This window comes from Xiphophorus maculatus, chromosome 22 (genome assembly GCF_002775205.1).
Source record: "Xiphophorus maculatus strain JP 163 A chromosome 22, X_maculatus-5.0-male, whole genome shotgun sequence".
In the NCBI taxonomy this organism is placed as follows: Eukaryota; Metazoa; Chordata; class Actinopteri; order Cyprinodontiformes; family Poeciliidae; genus Xiphophorus; species Xiphophorus maculatus.
In genome coordinates, this window is record NC_036464.1 from 26,800,413 (window position 1) to 26,822,738 (window position 22,326).

The 22,326-nt window shown below is 36.1% G+C and overlaps 2 protein-coding genes across 7 annotated transcripts in view; one reads left to right on the top strand and one right to left on the bottom strand.

The window, feature by feature from the left end:
• The window catches only part of LOC102227626 (dual specificity protein phosphatase 19-like), a 30,725-nt gene extending 19,317 nt beyond the window's left edge, over positions 1-11,408 (bottom strand). For 2 of the 3 annotated variants that reach the window (XM_023327185.1, XM_005809524.3), the window contains exons 1-3: positions 11,170-11,408; positions 8,270-8,509; positions 3,645-3,691 (exon numbers count right to left, since the gene is read on the bottom strand). In XM_023327185.1, coding sequence (XP_023182953.1) covers positions 3,645-3,691; positions 8,270-8,498 — 276 coding nt within the window. In that variant the 5' untranslated portion in view covers positions 8,499-8,509; positions 11,170-11,408. Of the gene's footprint in view, positions 1-3,644; positions 3,692-8,269; positions 8,510-10,365; positions 10,442-11,169 lie in introns of those variants that run through there. The other variant, XM_023327186.1, reaches the window with a different exon arrangement.
• Positions 10,414-22,326, top strand: part of nckap1 (NCK associated protein 1) — a 43,179-nt gene continuing 31,266 nt past the window's right edge. For 2 of the 4 annotated variants that reach the window (XM_005809522.2, XM_005809523.2), the window contains exon 1: positions 10,415-10,713. In XM_005809522.2, coding sequence (XP_005809579.1) covers positions 10,606-10,713 — 108 coding nt within the window. In that variant the 5' untranslated portion in view covers positions 10,415-10,605. Of the gene's footprint in view, positions 10,714-21,357; positions 21,376-22,326 lie in introns of all 4 variants that reach the window. The other 2 variants (XM_005809520.2, XM_005809521.2) reach the window with 2 other exon arrangements.

A 22,326-nucleotide genomic window follows, 5' to 3' on the forward strand; every position in this document is an offset into this window, starting at 1 on the left:
CACACACTCATATCTAAGAAGAATTTAGAGACCAATTTACCAAACAGTCATGTTTGTGGACTGCAGGAGGAGCCACCGTCCATATGTAACAAAACAATGCTGCTTGTAATAAATAATATGATTTAAAATTTAAATAAAATTTGTTTAAAAAGCTGCAGTAGAGCACAGGCAAACAGAGCGTTGTCGGCCCATTAGACACAACTTGATGAATTACAGCAAACCTTGATATTTGTACAAGAGTTCCCAGGGTTCTCTTCTTTTTTTCCCCCTCAAAGCACAGAAATACATTATAATAAATAGGATTATTTTTGTTTGTTTTTTCTTTTCTAAGGCAATTCCAAAGTTGTTAGTCAAAGTCTAAGTCTAGTTGAGAATTAAAGTGCTAGATCAGAGCGTGCAGCAGAGATTGTGCACCATCTTTTTGATATCCTCAGATAATAAAAACGGACTTATGACAAATAATTTGCTCTGGGATCTTTGTGTTTTAGATTATGATTTTTTAAATCAACACTGTGTCAATATGAGCTGTTGAAATACATTTTAAAAATTACAATATCACAGGCAACACTTTCAAACGATGATCTGGACACATTTACTTTCCAGTTGTTTCACAGCAGTTACATTTCAGAGCACATCACAACAAATCCACAAAGGAGTTTAAAAAAGCAGAGAGAGAGAAAACTGTTGATGGGAAACAAACCCAGACCAGCTGCATCTTTTGTTTATTCTGCTTTCCAGCCGTAGCTTGCCAACAGCTTCAGGAATCATTGCTTTAAATGTTTCAGTCTGTGACCACTCGTTCTTCAACATGATTGGAATCACATACTGGAAAATAATATCAACAAATGTCCTTTGGGCAGCTTTTCCCCCCTCTCATGTTGGACTGATGGCAGGCCAGACGCCACAGTGAGTCACTCTTCCACTCGTGGTGCAATAAGTACAATAGGAGCAGGCCAGACCGAGCCGGGGCATGACATGCAGACCTGCCAGAAGACGACTTTTTAGACGACTAAGTCTAAATTATAGGAGAATTGATCAATAGAAAACATTGAGACTCTGATATATATATACATATATATATATATATATATATATATATATATATATATATATATATATATATATATATATATATATATATATATATATATATATATATATATATATATATATATAGTATATATATATATAAGTATATATAAGTATATATATAAGTATATATATATATATATATATACTTATATATATACTTATATATACTTATATATATATATATACTTTTATATATATATATATATACTTTTATATATATATATATATATATATATATATATATATATATATATATATATATATATATATATATATATATATATATATATATATATATAAAAGTCTGATGTAGCCGCCATCTCTCCTGTAAGTTCATAAGTGTTTGATATCAGTGTCTGGTTGTGTAAATTCTCACGACTGAGTGAGTTCATGCATCAGCGAGACGACTCCTGTGGGCTTTTTCGATAATTTTCCTCACACATAAAAGTTACTCACACGTACACGCTCTGTTAAACACGACGAGTGGAGCTGGTGCATTCAGTGATACTGAGCAGCTAACACACAGTCATGCACATACTTCAGTGTGTCACCACTTTAAAGTTTGATCAGATCTTTCTAAGTCAGCATCGAAGGGATTGACTAAAATGTTCAAGCTTCATTTTTCCCTGCTGCAAATGTCTGTTGGAATTAAACAAGCAGCAAAAGACACTGAGACTCTGACCTTTTTTTTCAGCCAGATTAGTTCAGTACATGCTTCAAGTTTGACTTCAAATATTAGCAGACAAGAGACTAGTGAATCAGAAGGGTTGATGCACTTCATTAGCAGTGGCTGTCCCAGTGCATTCTGGGATTTATAGCTTTGGTGTATTCTGTGCTGTATAAACAAAGGTTGGTTATAATATGCTAAAAGCATGATGTTGCAGGTCTTTCCAATGTCTGGTAAACCAAAGCAACTTTTTTATTTAAAGAAACTTTTCTAACTTCTTGTGAAAGGTATCTGTACTGCAGCTAGCTTGTATATAAACAGGAAAAACTAGCACTGATTAAGTTAGAATTCTGTCCCTCTCTGTAAACGCTAGCATTCCTGTCTATTTAAAGGGTTAGTGTTACATAAGGTCAACGTTTTTGAGCTTTACATCATGTTATCATGTTATTTCCACATCAAAAACAGACCTGGAATGTTGCCTTGATTTTTTCATGCATGTTTGCATGAAATCCTTTAATCTCAACGGCAACCATTCAGCTGTGCAAAACGGAGTGCCACTTACAGACCTGCTCTCCACCACAACGTCCCCACTCCTTCAGACTAGCCAGCAGCAATTAGCAGACACCTGGTGGACCTGTGCATTTGTTGAGCTCATTATAGTAGATACTCAGGGCAAAGCTGGTAAAACGTTGTTTTTACCAGCTCCTCTATTAACCCTTTAACAACGTTGAAGGGTTAATAGAGGAGCTGTACTTATTGGCATGCTGTGATGGCTTCTTGAAGGCGGAATTTCAGAAAGTGCAGGAAATTTTAAGGCACTTAAATATACTATATACTGTATTTAAGGTACTATATATAGACATCATTTTTAACAACTAAAGTTAACATAGTTACTTCATTGTCCAGATTATGTTGAATTGTACCTATTTTTCATGGATGTATAGCAACAATAAACATAAAAATAATAGATAGCAAAAACAAAAGTTACTTTATTGTGCTATAAAGTGGCACTACATGCCTGGAAAACATAATACTGCCCCTTTAAATATTAAAGGGGCAGTATTATGCCCCTATCTTTGATGCTTATTGGCTGTCCTGCATCACCCGCTAACAGTTAAATGATAACTGCTATTATCAGATTATTGGTTCAGTCATTGAAGCAAAGCTCCTAAGTTAATAGGAAGCCCAATGTAACTTTTAAATTAAAATGTGATGTGGAATGTCACACTGATATGGTGAGTGGACCTTAATCTTAAAGGAATTAACAAGAACATTTGAGTGAAGGTAAACAGAAATCATAATACAGCAATTTGTAGTCTGGAAACAAAGCAAACAAATACAGAAAAAAAATAAATAAATAAAGATCTCCAACAATAAATTTAAAAAAACGCAATGTTCACCAGAGCAATAAATTTCTGTTGAGTTTTTTCCATCCACTGTGAGAACATACCGTGCTTCAGATACATTTTTATGACTAGCAGGAAAAAGATTTTTACAACGTGCCTTTAGGCGAAGCGTCATCTCTCCTGTGCTTTAACAGATAGCAGAGAAACCTACTTAAAGCGGCCAGGGCTTCATCCCTGAAACAGGAATGGAAGGTGTTTGTAATCTCTCTAATTCATCATCCTGAGACTGCATAGGCAGCAATATGCTCATGCCTGGGAGCAGGCACTGCAGAGAGGAGCAGCGCCGACACGTCCTGTAATCATTTACTCCCTCTGCTGTGCTAAACTGTCACTGCATGAGTCATGAAGCTCCTCAGGGTGGTTTCGCAGGGTTCCAGGAGGAAAGCTCTGCATGGCCGGTTCTAATCTCACGTCACCCGCCCATGCTATCGCGGCAAAAGGCAAGGTCACGCCCGCACTATTGATCCCCTTGTACTGACCTTAAATCTCTGCATGGTGTCGATGTCGTGGGCTGCATCCTGAGAGGCTGAAACGGCAGAAACGACAAGATCAGAAGACAGACAGCAAGGCTTGGCCCTTAAGAGCATATTCAACAGCTCCTAAGCGTTCAAAATGTGATTACAGTCACTTAAGAAAAACAACCTTGATCATTTTTTTTTTCCTTTCTCTTTGAGATTTTAAGCTGCATGGATAGATGGATGGAATTAAAACAGGGCTGTGCAAACGTAATCTTGTTTTCTTCACAATCTTCTGACAGATTTGGATTAGTAATAGAACAGTCAATTCAGAAATGGTAAAAAAACCAAAAAACTCTTTACTTTATGTTTTTCACAATAACAAACCAGTGAGTTTTCTGTTGCTTACAAAGTCGTAAGCTTCTGAAATGTCTGCATGTTAGATTGGTTACTATCGTATTTAGCTTAAGCTGTACTATACACTATATATATAAGCTAACTAAGAACTTTCACTCATGGTTTCTGTTTTATAATTGTTGGGTACTGCTAACTATGTTGCTAACTGTTGCTGATTTTCTTAATTGACCATGGTAGGGCTTCAATCAGGAAGAATAGCAGATTGTAAAAAGTTCATCGTAGAACTGCATTCTGGGAACCCGAAGAAGCCATTTGCTGCACTGCATCATGGGTGGAGAACGTGAGGAGAGGAAACTGGAACTGCTGTGTAAACTAAGAGAATGAATAGAAACGTCGAGCTACTTGAAGAACTCCTAACAGCCGATTACAAAAATTTTATTCAACCAAAGGTTTACAAAACAACCAAGCAAATTAGCACTTTAGAATGAACCTGGAAAACCGAGGCGAGGATAAGTGCACAAAATTTTAAATTAAAAAGTGAAGAGCCAGTGGAAAGTAGAACAACTGAACTTTATTTAAGGTTAATCAGATTAAATAGAACATGTTTAAATGAAACCAGGCATAACACTGGATAACAAACTCTCCATTTAAGAGTATGCATGCCTGCTTTACTGAGATATTGCCAAACTAAATTCATTTGGTTTCAGTTCTATATTACAACATAAATGCTGTATTGTGTGTGGAAGAAGTTTTGTAATGGTCCATCTTGGTCTCATTTATCACAAAAATATGGCATTTTAATAAGTGTCTGTCGACTTTGAAAGACTGAATAAATTCTAACTTTAAGGGAAATGTAAAAAAAAAAAAAAAAAGTTGTAAAGCAAAAACTGCAGAGTATTAGCAACATTATCCCTTAGCAGGAAACATCCAGACGCAAAATCCTTTCTGAACAGCTGCAGCTGCAAACAGGGAAGATATCAGTCAGCAGAAACCAACAGTGAAATAGCTTAAAGCCTGAGAAGGGAAAAAAGGGGTTAGAAATCAAATTATTTGTATAGTTACACCAGACGTGGCTTATAGAGAACTGCTGCGATAAACATTCAGTACTATCTACCACTGCGTGCTGGCACATTCGTGATTTTTCCTGAAAAGACTGAGCAGAGGCATTGTCATGATGATGCCTGAACGCAGCTGAAGAAGAAGGTCGTAGAGGAAAGGAGAAAGTGAGGAGAGGTAAATGAGTGACTATTTCAGCTGAGGGAGGCAGAAAATCCCTGACAGCTAAATAGAAAGAAGAGTCTTCCTCCATTTGTCAAACGGCTCATGATGACAACACCAGCAGTGGTTGTGAGTGGTGGAGCTGGAAGGAGATGTATGGGCAGGAAGCAGAGTGTGATGGAGGGAGCTCCTCCAGGTTTCCTGCATGGATTCTCTGAGGCAGCTTACGTCTTCAAAGTGCAACATTTGCACTCTCTGCATAAGCCAAGACACTTTGACATAATGCCAAACTCGTGGCGTTGGGAAGTAAATCTAAATCCAAGTGATAGAAAGTGAGTGTGGGGAAATAAGCCAGCTATGTGTCACCAGTGGAGAAAGAAAAGATTTAAAATGACATATCTGTGAAAAGATGCGAGCAGGCTTTTAATTCTTCTTAAAGGCAGAATACCGATAGCCGTTACTTTTTTCCATTTTCATTGTTATTGAGCTTGAGAAAATCAAAAACTATGTTTGGGCTCAATTTTAATTTCTTTAAGAACGCTGATTCTGCCTGAAACTTTTCAAATGAAAACTGCAGTGAATAACATTTGATGGATCTAAGGGCAGGAATCCAAGATGAACAGTCACTGGAAAGACAGAAGGACAGACAGAAAGAAAAAAGGAAAGAAAGGAAGGAAGGGATATAATTTTTGTTTTAAATTTTCACAACCAGGTTCTAAATTTATTAGTCTAATCTCAAATTCACAAAAACAAAATTTTCTGCATTGCCTTTAATTATTAAAGTAAGTTGAGATGAAGCCATGATTGAAAATGTGTGTGTGAAAAACACACTCATTGATTCAGAAGCTTTACTATTTATTGCACATTATATTTAGAATTCCCAATTGCACCTTCTGAATCATATGAAAGAAGGTTTGCTGCAGTTTATTCTTTATATGTTTGATAAAGGTAGTCAAACTATTGTTTTAGTCGGTTTCAGTTTCTTTATTATTTATTTCATATTGGCTGTTAAACCCTTCATCACACTGACAAACAAATTAAAGTCATGTTGTTTTTACATGTTGGACCAAGCTTGTGAAGCTGTTGGTGTATTAAAGAGTACTGTACTGATGCCGTTATCAAGAAATTTGTAATTCAGCACATTTATGTCAGCTTTGTAAAAGAAAAGAAACAAAAGAAAGAAAACGTTTTTCTGTATCGGTTTGGTATCTGCCTAAAGTAAAGCTCAGATATCAGTATCGGAAGTGAAATATACTGATAGTAAATGTCGCCCAAATTCTACAAAGTGAACATTTTTCCACCACGCATTGTAACAACGGTATGAGTCACCTCTGTGAGCCAAACGGAGATCTTTTTTTTTTATTAATCCCTGCTGAGGAATTTGTTCTGATTCTTGCTGCGAGGTCAAGTATTTGCAACAGAAATGAGCAGCCCTCCAGAGCTGGTTGGGGATTCAGCGCTGAGCTCAGGGACACTTCAGAGCGGACGGACGGACAGATGTTGACATGTGGAGACAGCAACCTGCGTCCTTCAGCAAGCGGGATGGGTCACCGTTCTCCCTGAGACGAATTTAAAGTTAATGACATTGATTTATATGTCGTTAGGAATATATATTTATTTAATACAGAAACAATGACCTTTGTGGTCTTTGAGACAGAAGATCAAGTGTATCATTAAATCTCAAGAGCAACCAGGAGGCCCTCCCAGCATGCAAAGTGTTTATTTGTAGACTTGCCAATTGTGTGGCGTGTTAGTCGAATCAAATCAGGTGGACAGGGCCACATCAGCAGATGAGACTTTATGAAAACGCTGACAATAAGTGAACAATGTCTCCATCCTCAATTTGATCTTCATCCAACACATTTTCAGCAGCAATGATAGGCGCCACTCAGGCGTGCACATATTGCAGTTTTCTGTCTGAGCACTGATTTTTAAAGTTAACGATAATGGTGCTTTGGCAGCATTAGCCTGAACTACCAATTCCAATTTAGGCTCATTTTAAATATAGTGAGAAAGTTGCAACAGTGGAGTGACTATTGTTAACTGCAGACATGACCTTGTTACCAAAGTCAATGCACAAAAATGAAGAAAAAAGAAATAGAAAGAAGACTAAATAAGCCCTCAAACTATGAACATTTATTAGGGTTTTATTTAATGTTCTTTGTTTTTATTGTAAGACCCTTTACTTTTTTATCAATTATAAAGATGAAAAAACATCAAAACTGGGTGCAAGTCAAACAGGCACATACTATTTACGAGAATCGTTTTATGTTATATTCTTGATCATGACCTTTTAAGGTTAGAGTCTACAATGTGAAACAATTAAAACTGTTTCTCTTCGTCTCCTCTCCTCTTTTTGGAGGTCTAACATGTTCGATTCCGATGTATCTTGGTGAGCAAACTGTTTCGAAGGGAGTGAATGTTTTTGCAATTATTTATTTTATCTTTCAAACTTTTACTTAATTGTCATTATTTCGTAGGAATCAACTTGACATTAAAGCGATTTTTTTTGTTTGCATTTTTCAGAAAGGTTGAATTTTGTTGATCATGACTGATTTGAAAAAGGAAAAAAAAATCTCTATATGTGTATCTCTATATGCTTTGTAGAAAATAAATATTACATTTTTTGACTTCAAGGAGAAAAAATATAGGATTTGTTGTTTGTTACTAAATTGAAAAACATACATTCAAGTATTCCTCCTGTCAGCTAGCATTAGCATTTCCACCATTAGCAAATGCAGAAAAGCGGTAGAGAAAATGATAAACTCTTGTTTATTTTCAATTTGCAGTTATGCTTTTTTTAGTTAGTTTTTTTTGTTTGATAAAACTTGATAATTTTTGATAAATTTATCTACGATTTCTGTTACTTTTTAGTCTATTTCTTGTTTCCTTTGTCTAGTCTCTGTTGTTTTTCAGCTAAACCTGTTTCCCGACTTTAGAAACTGATTATACAATAAACAGCCACCTCAAACGTTTTCTAGTTTATCTAGTTAATCATAGTTTTTTTATTACCACATTTTTCCCCCATCAGAACATTTTACATTATAAAACAGCAAAATAATGAAAACTGTTACCTAGCAGCAGAAAGGGTCTGACTACCCCGACTTGAAGATCAAGGCTAGTATCTTCTACAAATCCACACCCGCTTTCCTCTTCCAGCTCCTCCACCTGCTCCACCTCACCCTCTGCTCCATCACACCTCTTTTCCAGCAACTTCCTGCCCGTCACCGTGGTGACGCGTGTGGACTGCTTCTTCAGGAGGTTTTTGGAGAAGCCCTGAATTTCCTGAGCCAGTGAATGCATTGCCCCAGGCCCTACAGGATGCAGGTGAAAGCAGAGGAAACATTAAGACTTACAGTTGCGCTTTTGAAAGTTTGCGTTGAATGTGTGAGTCAAGACAGTGGCATGGCGCTTATTGCTAACCTATACGTTGTAGCCGCATTTCCATAAAAATGATCCTTCATAGAGGGTTTATCTTTTTATAAACGTTTTCTTAAAAAAAAGAAGTATTGTAGCTCATGTCGACACATGAGCTTTTCATGTATTGACATGAAAGGCTAGGTACATGAAAACTAACTAACTAGTTAGTTAGTTAGTTAGTTAGTTAGTTAGTTAGTTAGTTAGTTAGTTAGTTAGTTAGTTAGTTAGTTAGTTAGTTAGTTAGTTAGTTAGTTTTGATTTTTTAGTATTTTTTCAGATAACATTTTACTGGAATTGCTGATTTTTAGAAAAAAAATGGACACAGAATCAGATCAGCATTATGTAAAGATCTTAGATCAGCAAATAAACTTAAAGCGGCAGAAAGAGTGTGTGGTGTGTGCGACGGAGAGCTCAAATGGGTCTAACAGAACAGCAGGAAGCTGAATTGACAATGTGATGCAGTCAAGGACAAAAATAAAATAATGATATTCTTGTTAAATCTACCTTTTTGACAGAACCTTTCCAGGTATTCAGAAGAACATTTATAAGGAAATATTTTCTGTTTTCGATTTCTAACTTGTTAGCCTTTATTGATTAATTTGAACTGTTCTTTTTTTGAACCTGCAACTTTAATGAATTTTAAAAATGAAACTTTGCTTTTCAAGTTTTAATCAACACATGGCTAAAATTATACTTGCAGGGTCAAATACACTCAGGTAAATACACTCAGGTAAATACACTCAGGTAAATAAATAAGTATTTGATGATACACCATGTTTTTTCAACTTTGCCCCATTCCAATCAATGGACAGGTCTGTAATTTTCATCATAGCTCCGTCTCAACAGTGAGAGACAGAATCTAACATAATCCAGAAAATCACATATGATTTCTAAATAATTCATTTCCAAATGCAAAACATGCATTTTAAAATGCATTTTAATTGTAACCACCAATAACTTGCTTCAGAACTACAGGAAACATAAGACCTCTGGAATAGAAAACACAGATTTTTCTACCAAATATTAAAATACACTTTCCTATTGTTTCAAAGGCAACAAACTGCAAATTAATTAATTAATTATCCAGAAATAATAGTTACAATGTAATTTACTGGATTTGCTTTAAGATTCTGTCTCTCAGAGTTGAAGTGTATCTATCATGAAAATTACAGACCTCTAAATCTTTTAGAAGTAGGAAAACGTAGCACTTATTTTCTCCAGTGTATACACACCCATACACAGTAGAATTTGCTGCAAAAATACCTACAAAATTTCACACTTTTTCAGTAAAGTGCCTAAACAACATTATTATTCTTATTACGTATTAAATCAGCTCCTTTGTAATTTCATAGACAAAAATAATATCCATAGAGAGACACTGGTTAGAAATTGTGGCAATTTTGTATATCTTTCAAGTTATACCACAATACTGTTTGGTTTAAAAAATATCTGGGCAGTAATAATGTACCACATTACATGTGTAACTTTGACCAATATTTCTCTATGCGGATATTTTACATTGTGTATGTTCATTGCCACCTCGTTTTTAATGCTTCAAAATGTTTTGTGTCAGTTCTTAAAATATAAATTTCTATTATTTTGTGTATTTTCTGTGTTTTTTGGTACAATGATTAATCTGAACCTTAAGAGAAAAATAACTCTATTTGATGTAAATATTAAACGCTTGCTTTTAAAATAAATTCAAAAGACATGACGCTAAACCGAACGTTACGACGGTGTTTGAACGCACCACAAACCAGTCTCGTAAAAACCAGGACAACTCCTCATCCCTGTGACCGAAAAAAACAGACAGGGAGACAGAGGGGTGGAGTACAGGAAGCTGCTGTCCCTAAAACCTATCTGAACATGGGCGAAATCTAAACACTACAAAATTCACGGTTTCTATTTTTCAATCATTTTTGGAACCAGAGGCTGCGGATATTTCCCATATTTTTTCTGGATCGGGGTTGGAGATAACTAAAGCGAGAAGATGTCTCGGGGAGTGATGCAGCCCAGCCAGCAGAAACTGGCAGAAAAACTCACCATCCTCAACGACAGAGGCATCGGGATGTTGACTCGTGTTTACAATATCAAAAAGGTTCGCACACACATACACAGATGTGTCCCAATTTTAGCCAGAATTATGTGAACTGAGAAATTAAATGGACTTCACCTGTATCCCCAAACTGCTGTCACTGTTAGCCCTAGCAAAATACGAAACAAACATCAGCTGATTTATCACTTTCCATGGAACTGTAGTTGTATAAATGTATCACAAATATTTTCTAATGGTGTTATTTATTCGTAAAAGAATGGTATACCGCTATTTGTGAACCTTAATGTTCCTTAATATCCCCTCCCAGCATCCCTGGTTGTGGGTACAGCTAGCACAAGCCGTCGCGTTAGCTTGCGGTAAAGGTTGTACACCGGTTTTCAGATTTAAACTGGTTTTTCGCTCGAAATAAAAGCAAACATGAACAGTTACTGTGAACATTTCTTCAACCCCAACCTATTAGAAGCTACAAATAAAAGTAAATGATCCCTCTTGTCAAACCTGAAGGCCTTCGTTGGTGCTAATAGCTAGCTAGCTAGCGTCGACTGGTAATGGCGGCGGCTCCTGGCTAATCCAGCAGTCGGGGCGTCGTCTCTGCTCCACCGAAACCCGACCACGAAGCACCAAAACTCTCAGCTACAGATACTCCTGCCGTCCGCATGACTCTTCTGACCTGGGAGGCTGAAAATAAAGAACCTGGCTGTTCCCTCTCTCATCCCGGTTGAACTTGCAGCTAGCAATAGTTAGCTTGCCACAAAAATGAAAGAAATAGGAAAATGAAAACATCGCCATGCTCATTTTCAGTTACAATTTTACAATTTATATTTCTTAACTTTAGGGTTTTAATAGACTCCGTTTTGTTTCCCAAAGCTCTCTGCTCATTTTAACAATGATAAATTTAAATAAATATACTTTTTATATATATTGGTGAAGTTATGGATCTCTAACAGCGTATGTTTCTTTTTTATTTGGCCAATATTCGGTGAAGTTTAAGGTCCTGGCTTCATAGTAATGCAATGCATCAAGGCCTGAGATGCAATAGGTTTGACCCACCAGACAGATATTTTCCACCAATGCTTGATTAGAATTAGATTCAATCATATAATATTTTTTTTATTCTACATTTTCTTTGGAGTTCTTAAAATCCCTCTGAAAGTGAAGAAATCCTATTTTGTATCAGTGTTTGTTTCTAGCATTAATCTGGTTTGCAGTAAGTCTAAAAAGAAAGGGCTTCAAGATGATCTCTGGTTTATTGATTCACATCATGATATGTGAACTGCAGAACTGTGTTAAAAATTCAAAAAGCAAATACACATTAACTGAACTTTGAAATTGTACCAGTGCTTCCTGTTCAAGCTGTTTCTTTTTATAGGTTAAACCTTTACTAACTTGAAATTACTCAGTTTTTGAGAAAACAGTTTTGCAAAATACAAGAACTCTGCATTTTGTTTGAATTGTAGTCTGTTATTTTAAGATCCTAGTTAATGATAAAAAAACAATCATGAAATGTTCAGAATTCAGACTTATTGCTTATTTGTTATTTTGTTTGTATAGACGCAATTAAATATCAAGCATGTATATTTAAAGCAAACCCAAGAACAAGCCGCTCTTATTGCTAAAGCCAGTGTGAGGTAGGTGTGTGTCTTATCCCACAAGTTTAGGTGCAATATAAAAAATACTATTTTCTAACCCATTGGGTTACAGAAAGTAAATTCAACACACCAGTTCCAAAAAAGAAACTGACTGTGTCATATATGTCTAATATTATGAACTTAATGTGTACTTAATGCATTGGAGGCGAGACAGAAAAACATCCCAAGTTGATCAGTTTTTGACAAATTCCAACAAAAAGGTTAAAAACTTTTTATGATTTATTATTTTTTTGTTTCACTTGATTTTCAAGCCTTTAGGCGTCAATGCCTAATGTTCATAGGCATTGATGATATATGTTCATATAATCTTCATCCAATTTTTTTTTTTTTTTTAGAAGTCTCGCATAATGTATTTAAATTGTCAAAGCAATTTCAGTTTTGCACAACATCCCAGTTTTTAAAGTACTGATTGGATGGAATATTTGGTAGCGTATTATTATTCAAAGTTCCATATATACATATTCTCTGATTCTCAGTGATTTACTTAGTCAGTCAGATAGACTCTAACACCTCTAGACACCCATATTTCTTTGCTTTATGAGATTCTGAGAAGTGATGGAGGCAAGAACAGTCAAAAACTGTAGGTTGATCAAAATCAATATGAATATCTCAATGTCTCTACAAAAATATTAGTGTGCAGCTTTAATAATGTCTATTCCCTAGGGCTAATGGGAATGAGTCATTTTGCCCCTTTGTCAGTTTGTGCCCCCATGTTACACCCAAACATCATCGTTTTGCCCCAACCTGATTCCATTTCATACTTTTAAGCAACATATTTTCTACCTGACTGTTGCATACCAGTTAATTACTCCTGAAAGTTCAATTTTTGGGTAAATTATGGAGATAAATATTTGCAAAAAAAGGCTAATATCCCACAATTTGTTCAAATGTAATCTTCTTGATAGACTTTATGTTCTATCCTACTCTAACTGTTTCTACACTAGACTCTTATGAAATATAAGAGATGGTTCATGAGCAACCAATGTATCAGTAGCTATGTTTTTATTACATTGTTAAGATCATAAATTTGTTCTGGGATAGGCTCGACCTGTCGGTCAGTTTCGGGGAAAGAAGGATGCATTTGGAAGTGTGACCATGATGACCAGGGTTGGGAAACACTGATGAAATCGACCTTCGAAGGAGGCAGCCCCTGAATTTAGACGCACCCTCTGACGGTCCTTCTTCTTCTTCTAATAATCGATCATTTATTGGCATTGCCAAACATAGTGTTGTTACAGTAAACAGATTATAGAAAATTACATTAAACCCTTAAAATTCCCGCAATTTGATCTGGAAGTGTGTAATGTGTTGCTAAAAATGCAAAGTTAAGAGAGCTTGCACTTCAAAATGGTTTGGGCCAAATTTAATTGACCACAGTTCGTTTCCCCAGAAAAATATTGTTTATGTTTAATATTTAATAACCAAATTTCTTTAAGTTAATTCTTCTTTACAAAAATTAACATTTTAGATACCAGAATAACATTAATTTTGTTTAGAATAAACTTTGTAGATAGAGGAAAATTATTTCTTAATTTAATTCAAATTCAGAAATTCTTAATTGGTTCCAGAGGGAACATAAATGTTGTTGTAACGCAAATTAATTCAAGTTTCTTCAAAGAGTTGTTGTATTATTAACAGGAAACATTCCAATTTTACATATATGCAAATATATCTTACTTAAGATAGGAGTTAAAAGTACAAGCATTACTATTGTGGGGCTTTTTTTGTTTTTATTAAATATTAAAATGGATTGCCATACTCACTCATTCAGGGCATCTTTGTGGAATTTCATCCAAAACATGGAACAGTTTTAATTGGATGACATTATTTCAAGTTGGTTTGGTCGACTTTCAAAAGTTCAGGGTTAACATGAACAAAACCAAATGTTTGGTTGCCATAGCGACTACGCCCCAGGTTATCATGATGTGAAATCACTTTTGACCATCAATTTGAAAAGCCAATACAAGCCATTTTGGGTTGATGACTGCGTTTCATACTCTGAAAAGTTGGATTTAAAATAACAAAAAGTACAAAAAGATAAAATGATCCAGCTTCTGATCAACTCATTTCTCAGCAGTTAGTGATGAAACAAACTAAATTTCAGCAAAAATATGTAATTCGTATGAGCTACAGTCCAATACTTTGTGTAATTCTGGTACATTCATGCCGTTTTTTTCAAAAACATTTCCTTATAGGCCTAACTAATCTATCTCTTGCTCACACTAAACTAAAACACAATACCATTACTAAAGTGTAGATCTTTTCACTCTGTTTTTGTGTTATGGTTTGTGTGTGAGACAGAGTGGTCGGTCTGTTTGGGAGGTCCGCCTGTATGTGTGGGTTTGTATGATGAACTGGAAGAGAAAGAGGCCAGTCATGTCTGAGTTTCTGGGAGTACAGAGTGGAAGTTGAACAATCTGAAAGCTCATACTGTTTCAGAACTTCACAGTTTGTCACACATCAGACTAGTTTCTGTTTTAATTTCCACCAAAAGCATAGAATTTGTAATCTTTTGGGAAAAGTCCTAAAAAGTTGTTCTGTATATTCTAAAGACTTTTTTTAATGTATGGAGAGAGTTATAAGACAGTATGAGCAATCAGACATCTAGATTCAGCCTTTGATTACACCCTTCCCTTCCTGTCCTCCCTTCCTTCCTCCTTTTCTCTCTCTCTCTCTGACTCATCATCTTCATATCTATCCTGACCTGATAAACCACAAGCCCTCTGAAAAAATTTTTTCTCTTCTGAACTTTTGATCATATTTTCCTTCAGCTCTATAAAAAACAACTTTGAATTTTTAACCTCATCCCAAAAGCAGAAATTAAAAACTGGAACAATAATCTGTGATTTAATCAGCTGCCATTTGGATTTACTCATCTAACGTTTAACAAAAAAATCACAAGCAATTTTATTTAATTTCTACATTTGGGAGAGTGATTCATGCTCACTTAGAGACTTAATATATAAAAACATAACTGTAGTCTCTTCTGTTTGCATCGTTATCATCCTATCTGTAAAATATTTTTTTCATATTTGACTTTATTGGAATTTGGCCGAGGTTTTGTTTATTTCTATTTTGTCCTTCAGCCTCTGGTTCTGTTTACATGCTGCTTTGACTTGCACTGTTTTATCTTCCCCTGCCTTTATTAAAGTCTAGCTGTAACACTCCACGTTTGACAGTGAATCTGTTGGCCTCCTCCCTGACACTAAGGCTACGTTCACACTGCAGAATGAAGTGACCCAGTTCCAATTTTCTAATTTTTTTCTGCACATCTGTTCTTTTCATGACAGTCAACATGGATCAGATTTTTTTATGCAACCCAGGTCACTTGGTCTTAAATCCGATTCATATATCATCTTTTCAAATGTGACCTTAGTTTGTACAGAATAAGACAACAATTCTGATTGCTACACTGTTGGACAGGTCGCGTTTAACAAAATAAACAAGAAAAATCTAATTATCTAACGTAGGTCTCTGCTAGTCAGACAGACATTAGAGCAGAGGGTGGATGGTGAAAATATGAGATCACCTGTAAAGAAAATAAAGAAATTAGAGTTGAAGCAGAAGTTTACTTTCCAATGTAACAGTAATCTAAAATATACTAGTAAATTCACCAAGGACTGGCTGAGAATTATGGGAGTCAAATTTCAAATCTTGATGTTATTGGATGCCGTGTTGTGAATTATGATGCAAGAAACCACTGAAATATCCCTGAAACTGAGATATTATACTGATTATGTACAAGAAGCATCTCACTAGCTATGCTTCTATTACAAATTTGCGCAAAACTTTCAGTATTCTGCTAATGTTGAAAAAACACAATTTTGCAGTAGTGGTGTTTCCATTACCGTAAATAAGAAATGCAATTAAAATCTTGTGAATACATTTTTTCACGTCATTAAGAAAGCATGCCGCACCATGATGTTCCAACTACTTCCTGTCGCCGTCTACTTCGTGATTTGCACCAATGGCAATATTTAAAGTTCATCAAACAGCAAAAAAAAAAATCCAGGGGCTTTTATACCGTCATTCAGAACAGGAATACTGTAAAAAACAAATTTTAAAAAAAATTATATTTTGTAAATTTTTTCACTATCCTCTGCATTTCGAATGCAGCCAGAAATGATAAAAGATTTTTGCTTTAAGAGGTTCCTTCCTATCCCCATTTTTCACAGTAGGACAACTGTTAAAGTACTTGTGTTTACACTACAAATGTGCGCAAAACAGTGTCTATTTTCCGCAAACACAAAACAAACACAATTTTGCAATTGCGGTGTTTCCATCAAATAATATGCGCAATTAAAATCACATGTGAATACGTTTGTTCACGCAGAAAGTCATTTATAAACATTCTGTGCCTTCATCCTCCCAACTACTCCCATCATCATCTTTGTTGTTTCCACCAGTGAAAACATCCGGTTATTGATCATGTGACTCGTGATGCGAAAAAAGTTTGTGATATAAACTCATTTTGGTACAGCCAAAAAAACCACCTCATCTTAGCGCCAAAACTTTATTGAAAACACAATGTTTTTTTTCAAAATTACAGTGCTTTTATTATGCAAACTTATTTTTGAGATATAAATTTGAACATTAATGTGGTCAATAGACACGTACACGGACTTAGTTGGAACTCTTGATTGTTATATTCTTGCTTTGCGTGCAGACGGCCTGTGCTGCTGATGTTCTGAACACAAGCAGGTCTTTCTACTTCTTTTGACAAAGACTTCCCAAAGGTTTCCCCCAGAAAACCTGCTAAGCCTAATGGTTGGCTGCTAGAGCAGTCATTCTTCCAGCAGCCTGTTGTATTTTTGAGTTAAAAATGTTTAAAATTGACAGGAAATTTTAAAATATCACATGATAATTATGTATTATTGAAAGATTGGAAGATTAATACCTGAAAACCAACTAGAAAGTCTACAAAAATGCAAACATTTTAAAAAGACTTAAATAAATAAGGAATGCTCAGGCTGTGGAGGGCACAAGTAAAGCCTGGTGGCCCGCCAGGCTTACAATACACTGGAGGAAACCCTGACTTTCCTACGAAATGGAAAAAGAACCATTTGATAGTACTTATTGGCCTCAGCCACATATGATATTCTGCCATCAATGCATCAGGAGCATCAACACCACCCATGAACTTGTTGTGCAAACGTATAATGCCTGGACATTTCATTGTAATGTTCTGTTTCAACGTTTTTGTCCCAAACTTGTGCTGACAGTGATTACCCCTCTACTGTCAAACCATTTCACTGCTGTTGGGACAAAATTGTTTCGTAAAAGATGCTGATAGTCTTGGATAAGAAGGAGAATGCCTTACTCCTCTGAGTCTGTTGTACCAGAATCCTCTCCTTGGGCTTCAGGGCTTTAAACTACCAAGAGTGCATATTTGGATGTATCAGATTAATGCCAGTTGAAACATTCAGAGTTCCTTTCACTGGAACTAAGGGGCCAAGCCCAGCTTCTGAAAAACAACCCCTCACCATATTCCACCCTTTACCAAACTGTACACTTGGCACAATGCAGTCAGACAAGTACCTTTCTCCTGGCAACCGCCAAACACAGACTCATCAAATTGCCGGACGGAGAAACTTGATTCGTCATTCCAGAGAACGCGCCTTCACTGCTCTAGTGTGCGTGCTTCACACCACTGCATCCGACACTTTGCATTGCATTTGATGACGTATGGCATGGATGCAGCTGGTCACCATGGAAACCTTTTCCATGAAGCTCTACTCACTGTTCTTGAGCGAATCAGAAGGCCACATGAAGTACTGATTGACTATGCATAAAGTTGCCGACCTCTTCACACTATGCGCTTCAGCATCCACTGAACACGCTCCATCAGTTTAAGTTGTTGTCGTTATAAAAACACTTCCATTTTCTTATAATACTGCTGACTGTGGAATATTTAGGAACTCCTGAGAACGGTCCTTTCTTTCACAAATGTTTTTGAAAACAGTCTGCATGTCTAAGTGCTTCATTTTGTACACCTGTGGCCATGGAAGTGATTGGAACACCTGATTCCAGTGATTTGGATGGGTGAGCGAGCAATCTTCTTAGTTTGGCATTTGCTTCACAGCAAAACCATGAATGCCTTACATAAGCTTAAGACTTCTATTTTGAAATAAGAAAGGAAGTAGCTCTTGAGTATTTATGTTTTTTATTTAATCTTTATTTAAGAACAAATTCTTATTTACAATAACGACCAGGCAGGGAAGATGGGAAGATCAAGTAGAACATTTTACAGTAAATAACAAACATTGGCAACACTGTTGATGTCATAAAACAATAAAAACAGTACAAGTTCCACTGTATCAACATCAACTAATAAAGACTTCTCAACAGACAGCTGTTTTAGAAAAATGATAACGAAGTTGTCCCCACTGTTAAATCTGTTGGGTGGGACCATTTCCAGTTAAAACAAAAAAGAAAAGATTGAAACTCTGAGACGAGATACAAACAAATCATGAACGCTACTTAGCGTTCATGATTTGTTTGCTATGCTATACAAACATTGAGCAAAAATTCCAGAATACATAGTTCTCATGTGACATCACACTTCCGTGAACTTTGTAGCTGATAGCCATCTTTGCAGGCATTTGCTATGGAGTTGCAATGACAACAGGAAATAGACCACAAACTTAGAACTAACTCTCTCCTTGTTCCTAACTTGTAAACAATTTAAGTACATTACAACTATAACTTGATCACAATTTTTGATTAATCTACCCACCTCTGTGTAATAACTAAGATAAATATCAGTGATCTTTACTGTAATACTCACTGCCGATCTAGCTAAGACGGACAAGTAGCCTACGTGTATGTTACTGTATGTCCTTACTCTGTCAATCATCAGAACCTTGTTATTCACAGGAAGAGTTTGTATGTCTTTTACAAATCTGTTGAAACATCTATGAGTCAATAGATTTCAGGCTGTGAAGTTCCTTCATGTTGTATGCACTCTTCCTGCTCATTAGGTGGTTAACTATATCCTAGTAGATCGACGGTAGCTTGTCAATATCGTCTGATATTTTTCCATTTTCCGTCATATTCACGTCGATCCTGACAGCAACAATTTTGTTTATGCATCTTTCTCTAGCACATTGGTCAAGACTGTCCACATATTTTCTTTTTGTTGATCTCAAAGCCATGGGTCCGGTATGCATTGCACATGCGCTTGCCTACTATCATGGTGCATATCACTTCTGGTTCAGACTTGAAGGAACTGTGTGTTGATCCCTTCATGTTCATAACCTACCGTACTAAAATCTGGTCAAATCTGATCTGAACCTAATAATTCTACACAGAACAGTTACAGATTCATGCTGCCTATTTTTTATTTATGGAGACCTAAAATGGAGAGTATTTGTAACTCTTTTTTTGTCATTATGATTGCCATGGATTTAGACTGTGGTCTGCACCACTAACTCAAAAATTAGTTGTGCTTATGTCAACGCATTAATCGTAAATATTAGCCCTGCTAATGTTAAAGTGCTATATCAGAATAGCAGCTAAGCTAACACTAAAGCACAAACTTCATTGATGTTGAAACCTGCCATTAGTTTGGCCATAGCCTGTCATGTAAGTCTGCTTGATTCTCATCTCTCTTTAGTGCTATGCCTGAGATTTCTCTGGTGGAATTTCAGCCTGGCCAATCAGCGAACACAAGGAGGTGTTATGAATGACAACATTTATTTTCTGCGCTGTTTCAGAATTGTAGGGTTGTAGTTTTAGCAATAGCAGCGGAATTAGTAAAAGAAGCCATTCAGTCCATGATGGCCACGCTTATAAGTATTGAGAGATTAAGGTCGGACCAAGAGCACAGTTTAAGACATTTTATTCCTCTGCAATTTTTGCAGTGAGGGATAGTTGTTTACAGCGCATGCAATTTCTGGTAAGCTTCTTAGTATAGCTGATGTACTTTGGCTAACAGCCAAGCGTTAGTGACTGGGTAAAATCCGATCCAATCGGTTAAAACTTAAGAGTTCATTCCTCCAGCAAGCAATTATTTCTCAATAGACCCTCTGTACACAGCAAAGCGTAGAACAAGTGGCTGGTTTTTACCATGCTAACCCACCATGTGTCAATGACAAAACCCATGCTTCAACATGGTATCGTCCTCAACAGTTGTAGTTTTCATTCTTGTTTAAATCATTTATCAACTATAATATAAGAACTAACCAGGAGTGGCCGACTTACCCAATGAGAGAAAAGAATAACATTTAGAGATTTTTAGGTATTATTTTAGCGTTGCTAAAATGGAGTTTCTCCAGAATTGTACTTTATCTCATAAGCCATTAGCTATGCTCATTATATATAGAATACCTAAATTTCTACACCTTTTGGGCGAATGGCATTTACCCTGCAATGCCGTATAGAGACGGAACTGAAAAGACCAAACCTAATTTATAAAATGACATTCTTCAGATACTCCTCTGTAAAGGACTTAGTCCTTTACATCTTAAAGGAGAAGGGATTAAAATCTGCAATAATGAAACCGTGGCACTCCAAATTCAAGAATACTTCCTTATCAGTTACTAAGCGACAGCCGTGATGCAGACACACTACAGGTGCCCAACGTTGTTTTTCCCTACCGGCGTGAGACGCTGCTGCTGCTGACTGGAGTACCAGCCGTATTATTTCAGGGCTTTCCACACCCTCAACATGGATGTGATATTTTCACCGTCTGTGTGTGTAGGTGGGGATTACACACTGTGCTACTTTTAAGACGGTGTGCTTCACTGCAAGTGTTAATGTGATAAATGTTGGCACAGCATGTTTTTTTTTTCCTTTTCTTTTTTTTTATGCGCTGTGTTGAAAATAATTGCCGGAAGGGATATCCTTGTTTAAGCTCTCAGATGTATAAAGAGCAGTGTTTTTTTTAACTTCTGTGTGTGTTTTTTATGTTTGTAAAAGTGTGTGTGTATGTGGACTTGCTATAGTTATGAAGCAGTTTGCTCAGGTGGACTTTTTTGTTTTGATTTTTTTTTCTCTTCTTCTCTCCGTTCCAATGCTTCCCCCCTCTCCTATGCAGCAAGGACAAGTTTGGAAGGTTTGCACAATTTATCACCTTCCACTGATAAAACCCCGTCCTCCTCCCTTTTCACCCTTCCTCTACTGCTTCCTCTTCCTCCCTTCCCTCCACGTCCTCCTGGCTACCCGTACTGATCTGTTGGTTCCCTCCTTCGTACCTCACTCCTCTTCATGTTTGAGTCTGTTGAGAGTAAGGCCTGAGCTCCATTCACTGTCAAGTGTATCGTCCACTGATGCCGATTCTTTCTGTTCCTCATTTTTTTACATATTTTATTTCAGCCCTATTCAACAGTGTAAGCTATTTCAGTTCAAGTTGTGTCCGACAGTTGGGTCATATGTGATTATCTAAATATTTCAGTTTGATTATGTGAAATAGAAATATATATTCCTAAATGTAAGAAATTTATCGCATTGTATATAATTTATCGTGATAATTTCTTGTCAAGATAAGAATTTTGATTTATTGTTGCCACAATAAATTGCATCTTTCCTGCCAACATCCATCACCATCTTCAATAACTCTTTGAAGAATTAATGAGTTACAACATTTAATTTTCCTTTAGGATTAATAAAATATTATTAAATTGATGATGTTTCAATTCCTCAAAACTGTCCGTATTTTTGGGATTTTTAGTTTTACTATTTACTCCCTATTTATTCAGAGTATCAGTAGATACCAATAGATTTGAAAATATGAATAAAAGCAGTTATTGTGTCCAGTTCAGTGATAAAAATCTGACTTTTTGTGTGACTGGTGTGCTAAAGAAATATATTACAATGAATATGATTTTCAGTTGCAATATTTAGTTCAATATTGCACTTGTTTGTGGGGCACTGATTGTGCCACCCTTAATAGAGTTAAATCTAACACCAAGCTACTAAAATGTAGAATGTAGCAGTGTGCCAATAGCAGTTTTTTGGCCAATCTCCAATTATGATCTTTAAAATTTCTGACCTGCCGATTCCGATT